The sequence below is a fragment of the Ciona robusta genome, chromosome 7 (assembly GCF_009617815.1).
Source record: "Ciona robusta chromosome 7, ASM961781v2".
Lineage (NCBI taxonomy): Eukaryota > Metazoa > Chordata > Ascidiacea > Phlebobranchia > Cionidae > Ciona > Ciona robusta.
This window is the reverse complement of record NC_143241.1, coordinates 5,797,791-5,811,722: the sequence shown is the minus strand read 5'-3', so window position 1 is coordinate 5,811,722 and position 13,932 is coordinate 5,797,791. Positions and strand designations below refer to the sequence as shown.

The following is a 13,932-nucleotide window of genomic DNA, read 5'->3' as shown; positions in this document are numbered from 1 at the left end:
GGCAAAGGTCATATATTTAATTATTGCTTGATTAATACATGGTCAACATGAAAACTTTAAAGAAACTCGTTCATTTCTGAAACTATATGGCCAACAAACAAGTTTCATGTAGCTCTTTCTGAAAATAGGCATGTATTAAAATTGAATTGAAATGTCTATTTCTGTAACTAGTCGATACAATTACATCATTAATAACTTGAATCATGTGGCATATTCAACGGGCACGATACACCAACACGACGATTTGATTAATTTGCAAGTCCAATCAACGAATTAATTGAACTAAAAATAACTTTTCTCCACGAACTGCAACCCAGCAGTAAATCCAAGTGCAAAACGCCCAAAACTGCAAACATTTTCCAATATAGAGTATCAGGGTTATTCTATACTATATGGGTTAGAATTAGATCCTACGGCAAGATACGCCTGCGATTTATACCAGAGGGCAGAGTTGTTACCATAACACTTACATAATTTCACTAAACCTTACATGGTAATGTTCATACTCCAAAATTTCTAGCTAATATAACCAGACAAGAATAACCACAGCACATACAGCATGAGGTTATGAAACCATATGGATATGATCCAAAGCACGAACTGTATATTGAAATCGGTGGAATTTCTAGGCCTGTTAAAATAAGTTGCAACGAGCAGTCTTGCATCGGCAATCAGGAATATTAACAGCTTCACACTTTGCAAACATTCTAATTTAAATATTGCACTCGATATATAGTGGGGTGGGGAAGATGGGATACTTTTTCATTCTATTTTCTCGTCTCATTTAGTAGTAATCAAAGAACATTCAAAGAATTATACAACCATATCCGCACGACTGTCATAGACCGTTGTTAATTGTTTAAAACACGATCAGGATATTAATATGTGCTAAAGGTGTCCCGTCCTACCCCATATAGTCATATGCATGTATTTAAGTTAGTATACGAATATGTATGTGGTGTAGGCATTTTCCATTGTAGAAAATTACAGTAACAGTTTACAGCTATATCAATAGCTGTATATTAATATTGACCAAATATGATAAATTTAAATGAAAACTGCTGTTTATTTTCTTTATTTTGATTTGTTGGTTTAAGAAATTATTGTCTTGGATTAGGCCAATTTTGCCTATTGTGTATGAACTTATATAAGCTGTTACGTGTGCGAAAATCTTTAATTAAAAAGGGGGTTTTAGGGAGTGAAATTGCCCGTTCAGTAACCAGGCGCTGCGGTTTAGGTCTAAATTAAAAGCGTCTCCGGCTTAAATTATGGTCTGTTTGAATTGATTTGGAAATTATACAGCATGAAAATTACCTCGCTTGCTCTGGAGCGGATTTTTTATTTAATTAAATTGAGCTGACGCGTTTTTGTTTCATTATTCTGTGTATAATGACCTGCACGGATTCGCGGTCTCGTGTCAAAAACTGTGATTCCAGATTTCTTTAAATAATTAAAGAAATTCACGAATAGCGATGGGTTTCTCGGAAAACTGAATGTTATTTGCGTTGCACCAAAACGCGGGTCAACCCGTTAAATGGCTTTATTATTGTTGGATTCGTTTCGTGCCAAGTTAGCGTCCAAGTCATGGGAGACAGTAACGTCAGGGCAGCAAAAACTCCATTGGGTCTAAAACGTGATTAACTTTGAACTGTATTTGTACTTTATCTTTACCGTATAAGTTTGAACCTTTTACCAAAGGCCTTTACGCACTATTTATCAAAAAAATGCAGCCAAATGACTGTTTTTGTTTGGCGTAAGATGGTATATGCTTTTATTCTCGTTTATGTTCTATTTGGTGGCAAACAAAAAAAAAACAAAGAATTATTTAATGGTATCCTCATGTCTCTAAAAGAGAGTTGTTTATTGTTAAAAGTTTGATTAGGAAATATTTTGTACCAAAGGTATCCCATCTTACCCCACAGTACTATCCAACTTTGTGGTAACAAAGAACTGGGTACTTTGGAATTCCGAAGCAGTTAAAATGAACACAAAACTTTACTAATGTAAACATTCATTTATGTACTACTTTCATGTCAAAGCAAAACGATTTGAAACTTGCCCAATAATTCAACACAAGACTGTGTATACAAAACAGCACGAGTCCAGTGGCTATTGTTAAAGGAACTATAGCAACAATGGGTGTTATCTGGTAGCAGAACTAATCTGTGAAACATATTCAGTTTCGATCGTAACTTAACACTTTAATTAGGTGACTACAGCACCATTATCAGTGCAGGTAATGGCTAAGGATTAAGTTACAGCGCGTAACAATCGCCGATTATCAGAGCAGTGACGTTGTATTAACTATGACTGATGATTGGTTACCCGTGGATAGTGACGTCACAGAGGCAACAAAGCGATGACAGACATCAATTTGCGAATTGTTAGAAATTACTGCTGACAGATTTTAAGCTATCTGCTAAATTAGGATAATAAAGTCGGCTGCGCTTTGAAAGTTGGATATAGCATAAGATATATTGAAATGTTAAGTCAATTACAAATGGGCATTTAAATTGCAGGTACTTGTTAAAGGAGAAAGAAAAACATGAATATCGCCTGAAGTAAAAATTAAATCAAGGTGGTACAGGTAATTTTGCAGTTGACAGAAAATAGGAGAAAATCACCTTTAACCAAAATCATCAATTTTCTACGAAATTAAAGAGAAAATGAAGACACAACCTATGAGTGTGACTAACTTTTCTATTTTTATCAAATTACAAAATAATACGAGTGTGAGCTATTAACAAAATAACAAAAGCTAGTCTTAAAGCCTGCGGTTGCTGGTAAACAACTTTACAAAGCCGGTAAACAAAACCCTAAAGTGCTAGGCAAACAGAAGCAGCTCGACTGTAAATAAGCTAGCCCTGTCAACGATATATAGCTGTGGAAAGATGGAAAACTGGAAGATACATTAAGTTTAATGATAGAAGTCTTAACGCTCCTTGGCCGACATACAGCAAGGGGTTAACCGGCGCCGTTCACGCCAGCGACTGATTACGCCGTTGTATAAACATAGTACGTTGTTGTAAACAAGTTAGTTAAGGGTTTGCGGTCGTTTTACTGGGTTCAAGGTCGGACCGGGCCAATAATTTATTTTAAACGTTTTTTTAAGATACTTGACAGAAGTGCTCTGCAGCGTTTAATAAATGTCCCGCTACAAGAGGAAAACTATATCAGTCTGTTTACATAGAACGTGCTGTATTATTTTCCAATTACCTTCAAAAATACAGCTTTACTGTCTGAAAAGGCCGCTGAAGTCTTAATATATGCTTGAATATGTATAAACGTTTTCATACAAAACTCTCACACTTCTTAAATGTCTTGAACATAAAACGCAAGCCTGTCTCGTTGTCTACTTGCAGTTGAAAGGCCTTTTCACTTCATCACGAAGGCTACAACGTGGGCGCATGTCTCTCTCACAGCGACCGACTACTGTCTACTCAACTTCTTGTAACTGATCAGGACGATACGCGGTACGGGCGCAAGTCCCTTTTTCGGCGAGTGGTACACCACCGATTTCAGAGAGCGAATGCTTTCAGTTAACTTAACGTATGGTTACATTCATACATTCATTTCAACGAAATCGTGTATTTGACATTTTAAAAGTATTTAGAGCCTATAGGTATAATTGCTTATCAAAACTTTAGGAGCTACTATCATTATTTTTCATAAAAATGTCTATTTATTATTCAATTACTGTAACAAACGATTCTCATGTTAAATAATGTAATAAACCTCTTTAACCAAAAGGTAAGAAAAACACGGTGTTTTTGACAACGGAAATATCGAATGTGGCTTGGCGACATTTTCCGTGACTTTTTGGTAAGCGACCAAAACCCAGGTATTCCCGCAATGTTTTCCTCTGCTGCCGATACGCATCTCAGCGCCTAATATGCACAAGATAGTGGCATTCAACCGTTAACACAGGTGGGTTATACGAAGACAAATGAGCACAGGCCGGCAAAAATCAAGGGCTTATATGGTAAAAGCTACGAAAGGATGTATAAGTATAGTTCATCCGTCCCAAACAATTTTTGTCATTTCTATGTGGCGAAAATTTGATAAAATCTTGCTGTCTATGCTGACTAATAAACGTAGGTAAACAACAGCTAGAATATTTTACTCTATGGCTGTTTTTCTTTAAAGTAGTATTCACGAAATTCAGAATATAGTTTTGCTAGATTGAAATTAGGCTAACGTAAATGAGTGTAACAAATTACAGTTATTATTGTAGATTAGAGCAGCAGTGGTTACCTAAACAAGAAAACGCACTTAACTGGGCGCGTGGGGTGCGGTTTAAAAACACACACAAATCGTTTTTACGGTAAATGCTATATATACGTGTAGTTCGTGTGACATAACATCACATAAGGTGTAAATAAAACAAAACACATTGGATTCGTGACTATGAAACAGGAAATACATACACTAGAAGTCGTTTAAATAACACGGATGGGGCTAACTGGGAAACCGATTAAATGTCCACTTCTCAAATCAAGGTGTCACGAGAGTTGTTAAAATTTGGTGACGCGCCTAATTCGTCATTCGAGGTTTTTCAAGGTTGAGTTATGACGTCATTCGTGCGTGGATTGGTTTTACAAATTACCACCAAATAATAAGAAACAAAGAGTATATTGTTTTGACATAAGTAACTCAAGCTGACTTTTAATGCCAGCACGAATGGATGTAAATAGCAAATCTGTTTTCATTGGTTATACAAATCATTACGGATCAGCCTTACTGATCACTTATCTAGCGCCTTTATTAAGCTGTGCGCTGACATAATATGACAGATCATGACAGTAAAACAGTCGCTAATTTTGAACCCAAACTGCTGTACAATAGGCTGTGTAGTTTTAACATGTCCATACATTTCAATTCATAAGTCTATTCAGATTGAACATAAAGGAAAACAGCAGGTATTACAACATTACGACCATTATTCCAAACCGCTCTCTTTCGTGGCAAAGTATTGAATTTCGGCGCTCGGAAATGTTAACAAGAGAGCGGTGTTTACACAAAAAACTTGCCAATCGTTCAATAAAACTTTAACAGGTCGTGCCTGTTGTTTATAAAACACTTCGCTGCCCAGATCGTGTTCAGTTTCGAAAGAAATAAATAGACACGTGTCAAAGTGACGACAGTTTTAGTAGGATTATCTATTATATCAATACAAATGAATAGCTTACATTAAGTTTTGTCGCATTGTACACCCAATGCTGCTTTCTTTTGTAAACTTTTTTGCTATTGCTTTATTAGCACAACAGTTTGTTTATTCAGTTACGTATATCGGAAAACGTTAAACTGTGTTTCTTTTGCTTCAAGAGGGGCAACAACATTTTTGTATGGCTTTAATAACACTGAACAAAAACTCAAAGAGAATTAATGCGATGTTCGAAATTATTCATTGGAGAAAATCACACTTTCACGTTTTAATCTGCAGTGTTACCAGTTCAGGATAAAATGAGCATGAAACACCCTTTTCGCCTTTTCGGGGACACTATGTAGTTATTTTTGCACTCGAAATATTGATTACACCTTACAATGTATGCTATTGGTGGAAATACTTCATGTTTAAAGTCATAGGTCGGATATTTAATCCCAGTTTAAAGACAGCTTAAGCTAATGATTCTTGCCGGACATTACAATGCTTTGGATTGTACTAGGAGTAAGAATTAGCCGAGCAGTAATGCCGGTTGCATGCAATGCTAAAATATGGGCATTCGTGCTATGCGCTTTATTAAAATTTAACTTAGTTTATATAATAGGGTTGGGGGGGGGACCTTTAGCACCTAATATCAAAACATCCTGATCGTGTTTTAAAACAATTTACAATAGGCTAATGATTTGACGCTTTATTTTATTGTGCTGTTGGGAATCAAAATTATGTTTATGTACTGCCAACGGTATAATACAAATACACTGTAAGAGTTGGGACAATCGCCTCGAGTTTTTTTTGTAGGCGTATTTATAACACTGATAGCGGTTTTACAGCACACGGTCCGACTTCAAAGAGTTATTCGAATTCCTTTCGAACGTACTTGGTATATTGTAGCCATAAAATACAAGGGGTACGTTACGTAAACGTAAAGATAAGGAAATAGCGGCTCCGGGAGTAAGACGCTCTAACCCAACAATTGTCGAAAGCACCGCTTGAGATCAAAGAGATTTCGAGCCGAACTGTCCGCGGTTACAGGCAAGAACAGAAGTAGCGGAAGATAAGGGTTAACTTTTTCACTGGTTCGCTTAGGACGCTATGTTGAGCCAAAGACAGCACGTCGCAAAAATAACCACCGTTTACATAGGCGGCATTTGAAGTGAAAAAGCGGTCGCCAAGGCCATTTCAAGTTGCTCCTTACGACGCTTTCCAACAGCGATGTTAAGAAGCACTTTAGCTCTTCCGAATTGCCGATAAAAAGTAATTTTCAAAGCGAGATCCGTGTTTGTTTACTTTTAAATTCGCACGGAAACGGCATTATGAGCGAACAATGCGAGACCAGCGTGAGTCACAATGGTCTGAGAATGTACGTCGATTGTGACGTCATAGGCGACACGGGCGGTAACGTTTGATATTTGGAAGAGTGCCAAGCAGTTTTGAACACTGATTTACAGGTCTGCGATATATCATTAGGCACGGTATATAGAAACTGTAACCTAGCCAGGCATAAAGTAACAACTAAAATACGGCTGTCGCCACAGTTGTGTTTTACCCTGATAATTATTTCACCAAAAGTAAACCAAAACATTGAATTATGATTAAAAAAAATACGTTTCGTTACGTTCGAAAGGATATGTATGTCCCAAAAGTCAATCAAAACAACGAAAAGGAAATACAACTGTTCAAAACGTTTTTAAAACCTGATAAAATAGATACTATACAGGATAAGCACACGTTGAATATACACAAACAATTGTATATTAAAGGAAAGACTGAAGTAGGGATCATGCCAATATAAACAGCGATTATATAACAACTCTCCAGTTTACATATCCTTAACTGTAAGGGCTTTTAAAGGACTATTGAAACTACGTATAATCAATACCACAATTAAACTGGGCCATATGTACCAAAAATACAAATGCTCCACCTGTATGGTTTAAGGGCAATAACCGTAATTGCAAACTGTACGCAACCAGAGAAATATTGCTACTCAATAAAAACTGCATCTTAAACAAATTCTATTTCATTTAGAACTACAGAAAAAAACTTTTATTTTTTATTCTCTATTCTTACAAACGGACCATAAACTATCTTTTTTTCCAAACTACACGCCAATTAAGAGGTACCTGAAGAGTACGAACTTTAAGCGTTATCTGTAGCTGGGTAAATTAACGCCCCAGTTACATATTAACTATCATGGGAATTCCGGCGGTCACAGATGAACCCGCTTGCAAACAGAGAATGATATTGTTCGTTTCCGCATTTAAACAATAGATAGCTTTGTCTTATTAACAGCGACGATATGTTCCAAATATTAAAGATGGTATTGGACAATAGTACTATGGGAGAAGATGGGACACCTTTAGCACATAATATCCAATATCCTGATCGTCTTTTAAACAATTAACAACGGTCTATGGGAGTCGTAAGGATACTAAAGATACGGTTTTATAATTCTTTGAATGTTCTTTGTTTACTACCAAAGGAAACGAGAAAATAGAATGAAAAAGTGCCCCATCTTCCCCACCCCACTACATTAGGTGGTATAGGTAGGGGTAAGTCCATGTTTTCAATCTTTCTTATCGTTTTATTTGGTAGTAAACAAAGATAATTTACAGAATTATACAACTGTATCGTCACGCCTCGTTGGTAATTGTAAAACACGATTAAGAAATACGGAAAATTACGTGCTAACGGTATCCATCTTACTCCAACCTACTATATTGATTTTTCCACTATAACCCTTAAAAGTGAGTTTATTTTCGTAAAATTATCTAAATTGCTGATAGTAAATAAAACCTGCAAATACATTCATGCAATAGCATCTCTATGCAAAAAGTCCTAACATGATCTACTTAAAAAACACTTGTTTTTACACTGCCTTTTGAATGTCTCTTGTTTTAACATTTCAAACACCTCAAATTAGCAGGCAATCATACACGCCTCTGATCATAGATATCATATTTCTTAGTTGAAATGCCGACAAAGCGTGCGATAGAAACCTTATAAGCATACATCCCTGCCACCTACTTAACCGTACACAAATCCGTTTCCGTGTGGGTTGGACCTCAGCGCTTTTGGGCGAACCGTTTTAAAAATAAAGCGAAACAGTCTTTCTCGCGTTTTATGTTTTATGTTTGTTACAGTAGCAGCAAATCACATAACCTATTAGCTTGCCAAGGAATAATTTTCAGAGTTGTTAATTGTTAAAAACACGATTATGACATATTGGGATACTGTGTACTTGGTATTCATCTTGTCCACAATTCTATATTGTTAAATGGTAAAAAATGGACTGAAAAAGATTGTTTGGGCAAAATTTCAAACCTGCTTATAGATAAGACTTCATAGCGCCCGTCAACCTATTTTAAGAGGCACCAAGCAAAAAAAAAACGGGAGTAAAATCGCACAGGCGGCCTAGATTAAGGTTTTAACGACAATAAGGAACGAACTTGGCTTTGAAGTAAAAAGGGAAGTAGGTTTAGTCGTTAAGTTGTCTTCCAAGCGACATTAACAGCCGGATGTTCGCGTATGAATGGCTGATTTATTGCCTATTCCACAGCCACTGTTGAAATGAACGTCTGTAATCTAACCGCAACTATATTAATATCCAGGTGTTTTGAATTTAATACTTCCACCGTGTTCAACTTTATTTTGATCCAGTTTTAAGTATACTAAGCTAAAAACAACGTGAATGAGCGAAAAACTGCCTATACAAAGTAACTGGATCAAAATAAACTTTATACAAAGTTTAATAATCCCTTTAAAAATACAATATCATGAATCTGTTCCTAAATATTCCTAACGCATATTTGCCCACAACTTCAACATTACTCAATTCTAATCTTTACTATATACTGCGTGCAATTATAAACATTACACCATCATATATACATTTAAACATAATACTAAACATATATAAATCTATCATATATCTGTTTATGAAACATTCGCACACAAATGCGTTGCTTTAAAAGCCCAACCTAATTCAATACTGATCGTGCTACAATTGCGTGCAATCGAGCCACCATAAACTTCACTACGGGCAATCATTGTACGAAGTACACAACCGGTTCCCATCCTTTAGCTGTTTTGGCGCGAAACGATAGAACGGTTGCCATGGCGAACAGGATGTACTTGAAGTTGATTGGCTGTACCGGGTATACAAATTGATCGCATCAAATCATTTCGCACAGCTATGGAAACGGCACGAAGATGCATGCTACCATATACAGCCTCACGCGTCTTCAACTTTACGATTCTGCCTGATTCGTAATATAGTAAACATTGCTATTGCCTATTAAAACGTGTTCTTGCATTCATTACCCAACTTGCGCGTTTAGATTTAAGCATGTTTAAAAACAAATAAAGTTTTTTAACAAAAAGCGTTTCTTTTTTACTAAAAAAACTTTATCTAAAACTTAATTTAAATCCACACTACATCGGCAGTAATTTTCTACACGAACAACTGCTGTATAAAATGCGCATTTTAAACTGCAATGATTACAAAACTGGGTGTTACAACTTTATTGATTAATACCAAAGCAATACATTTCTAATATAGAAACCTTTCTATAATAACCAAATTAACCTTTTTAACAACTGGTAGTGCGATTTGTTTTGCCAATAACATGCGTCTACATCAAAATATTATTGTAACGCAAGGGCTAAAAAGTTAATATAATATTGACAACGCAAAACGAGGATGTACGTTTAGCCTACGTACATGACTAACTACGTAAATGCCTCTCTAAGTTTCTAGAATACTTTTGACAAAACGACAGCAACTAATCGTATATAACTAGAAATGCTTCGACATTTTATAAATGCAAACCTCACAGCGTGACTTCCCAGTACTTAGCCATATTTGATTTTTACGTCGAAACTAAACCATGATGTTTTCGCCGATTTAGTAAGCGTCATAGCGTTTACGTTTTAAAGCCATTTGCGCGATACTTTTGCGTACGACAGAAAAGGTGTATTTATTCTTAAACTCCCAGAAAACCTAAACTTATACCTTATATGGTAGGGTGGGGAAGATAGGACACCTTTAGCTGGGTTCAAGGCTCGATGCTGCTACCATTGTGGGCGTATGTGTCCTTGGGCAAGACATTAACGGCAATTGCTCCAACCCAGTGGTTACTAATGGGTTGTCTAAATTATCAGAAATACATGAAAAAAAAAAAATCAAAAAAAAATAATTACCCACAAAGTAACATACATGGTAACTCGTAAGCTGGCACGAGGTGTTAAACCCGTGTGATAACGACTGTCGTTTTCCGGCCACGCGAGGATAAAGTAAGTTACATTCATTCATTCATTCATTCATTCATTCATTCATTCATTCATTCATTCATTCATTCATTCATTCAGCTCTAAATATAAAAATATCCTGATCGTGTTTTAAATAAATAACAACAGTCTATGGGAATCGTAAGGAAACAGTTTTATAATTCTTTGAATGTTCTTTGCTTACTAACAAACTGGTGGAAAAATAGAACGAAAAGGTGTCCGATCTCCCCCCACCCTACTATACATTTTGTTGACGAAAAACATTACCAACATACTGTTACGCTGCCCTAACTGACAAATAACCAAACACGGAAACGCATGAACAACATTACAGGTAAACAAGGCGGAAATACAAAACACAAAATGCTTAAGCTGTAGTATAGCTGTGACTAAACGACCTATTTTGAAGCATAAGTCACTTACAATGCACGTAACAACATTGCACAACAAGTTGACAAACATTCATATAGTTATGATTTCACATACGGAAGTTCCAATGTAACGCATTGGTAATTTTGTCACTATATTTATACTTTAATGTGACATATCGTTTGTCTGTTTGAATTGTATGTAGAAGTGCATAATCAAAAGCCATGCACCAAAACGCGAGCTAGCGCAATTGCATATAATGAGAAGCCCTATAATCTTATAGTGTTTTTAAATGGTCAAATTTTACCATGGGATATTCATTACATTTACTTTCATATTATCATATTTTCAGTAAGTTCATCCTATCTCTATTTTAATTAATAGTACTCACCATAACTCATGCTGAATCTCCTCAAACAGTGGCCTGAATCCAGGATCGTATGACCAGCATCTGTAGATAGCATAAACACGTATTTAGTATGGCTTGAGTTGCCGAAAATATATTAAAAACGACGCGAATGAGATTTCACGATCTACAACGGAATTGATATATAGTGGGGAAGATGGGAAACCTTTTCATTCTATTTTCTCGTCCCATTTGGCTGTAAACAAAAAATATTTAAAAATTATTTATAAAACCGCATTCTGGCGACTCTAGACCGTTGTTAATTGTTTAAAACACGACCAGAATATTTGGATATTATGTGTTAAATGTGTCCCATATTCCCCCCTATACAAATGTGTATGAGAACTTAAGGGGTTGGGTTCGAATCCTAGAACGGTAGTTTTAATTAGGAAATATTTACATTTACATTATATTGATTACAGACATTTATAAAAATTCACTAGCAGAACTTGGCAGTCAGTCAATATTACAAATTCAATATAGCTGATTACGTCATTTCATGAAAAGCAATTACATTTATTGAGACATTATTAATGGCAAAACGACGTGAGTGTTTCGTAACCTTATGATTTATGACCGGGTATTCCGGAATATCAAATGCACTGTTGTAATATAGGCGTAAACAATTAAAAAACGAGTTTAGCATTTAACGTTTTACTTCAGTATGGATTTGACTACGTGGTTGGGACATGTCTGACAATGTAAGCAAATTGGATATAAAACTGATCAGATTATTATGTTTTGTAAAGAACATTTTCACAGTCTGATATCCAAACTACTGTAGATTGTTTGTTACAAAAAAATCTATTTAAACATTTTCATTTTTTTGGCAATACTAACTGACAAGACCTAACGAAACAGTTTTATCTGTAGTTATCATTGTGGGCGTATGTGCCCTTGGACAAGACACTTAACGGTAAACCCGGATGATGTCTCGCCATATGGCAGATAATGCATCGGTCCTTTAATTTAAGCTAACGAAAAACAATTGCCCTGGAATTACTTTCACATGTATATAGCAGGGTAGGGGAAGATGGGAAAATAGCATTACAATATATCTCACCTTAGCATTAGGTCATATAACGCTGGTTGGCAATTCGAAGGCATCGCCAATCGTTCCCCGGCTTCTATTTTTCCAATGACGTCATTATTTTTTACCCCCTGGAAAGGCTTGACTCCCATCATAAGGATTTCCCAACAACATACCGCTAAAAATATAAAATAAATTTAGCTTAGAAAAAATGTGATGTCCTCGAGTTGGTCAATAAACATTAGATAAGCGATGGTAAGAAAACCTAGAAAAAAAGCTCATAAAAATCAAAAAGTTTGAATGTTAATTTGCTAGAGTGTAAGAGAAAATTGATTGTTTGTGTTGCCTTTATTTACTAAAATGCTATGTTTTAAGGGAACATACCAACGAAAAACATCAAATTCATTTTTTTAGGTATTTTAGAAACTAGAATTGGGTATAGATGGTGACATTTTTTTTTAGTAAATAAAGCCACATTAATTGAGTGTTGTATAAAGCTTACCGAACATCCACACATCAGTTGCGGTTGTAAATCTTCGAAAGTTGATAGATTCGGGTGCCATCCACTTGATTGGAAGTTTACCTTTTGATGCTGTGTGAAAAATTTATACAAATTTAGCGAATGCGTATTTAGCGTGAAATAGGAATTTCTACTAAATAAAAAAAGAAAACATAAATTGTCATTCCACGTGGGTAAGGTCCTGCAGGACACCGGACACAGGATTTAAGCCAGAAAAAGTTCATATGTTAGTCTGTCGTTTTTGTAAGGTAGGCGACAAAATCAGATTTGAATCAAACATCCGTTTTTAGGTAGCGTTTTGTACAGTAGGTAGATTTAATAAAAACCTGTATAATAGTTCTGGTCTTCCATGTATCGGGAAAGACCGAAGTCGCCTAATTTAATGCAGTCTGGCTGCGCTACAAGAATATTTCTGGCTGCGATGTCTCTGTAAAAGAATGTTTTAATTAGGTTTAAGAATTATTTCCTAAACAGAATGGTTTTAAAAGGCCCCACAAAAATTCAGGAAGCGCTGGTTTGAAAAAGTGTACAAATGTGGCAAAATGTTGATTTTATATTTTAGTAATTCGAGAAATCCATGCTGAATAAGAGCAGAATTTCACATTAAAGTTGCTGTTTTATTCATATGTTGCTATGTTAAGAGACACCGATGAGGCAAAACGTTCAACTTAGTCTGTACAATTTTATGCAAAACAAGCAGCCTTTAATCGTTTGTTGTACCTGTGCACGAATTTCTTATGTTCCAAGTAACAAAGTGCTTCACTTAGCTGACATGCGTACGTAATCAGCATTGTGACGTCAAGATTGTGTTTGTTCGTTTGCAAATACGATCTCATCTGGCGGGAAAGAAGATAATTTAAAATATCGCCACGTTTGTGTTATAGTTTTATTTTTGAAGCGGAATAATTGCAACGGGCGTATACTGTAATATGGATAGTTTTTTTATATTTATAGTGTATGTCTGATAATTTAAACAACTTCTGAGAGACCACTGTGTTGGAGCAGTTACTGTTAAGTTTCTCTCTTAAGGACATGTGTACTAATATTGGTAATAGGCTCAAGCCTCGAACCCGTATTCCTTTTATAGATAGGCGTACAAACCACTGTGTAGGCCGACGGACCATACTGTCACTATGAGTACAACAGCAAATTGG

At 35.8% G+C, this 13,932-nt stretch overlaps 1 protein-coding gene across 4 annotated transcripts in view; it reads right to left on the bottom strand.

Moving 5' to 3' along the window:
* The window catches only part of LOC149734151 (focal adhesion kinase 1-like), a 70,352-nt gene that overhangs the window by 14,188 nt on the left and 42,232 nt on the right, over positions 1-13,932 (bottom strand). For all 4 annotated transcript variants that reach the window (XM_089880622.1, XM_089880623.1, XM_089880625.1 and 1 more), the window contains 5 exons: positions 13,499-13,614; positions 13,105-13,205; positions 12,761-12,850; positions 12,292-12,436; positions 11,214-11,273 (listed from right to left, as the gene is read on the bottom strand). In XM_089880622.1, the coding sequence (XP_089736748.1) occupies positions 11,214-11,273; positions 12,292-12,436; positions 12,761-12,850; positions 13,105-13,205; positions 13,499-13,614 (512 nt within the window). The remainder of the gene's footprint in view (positions 1-11,213; positions 11,274-12,291; positions 12,437-12,760; positions 12,851-13,104; positions 13,206-13,498; positions 13,615-13,932) is intronic.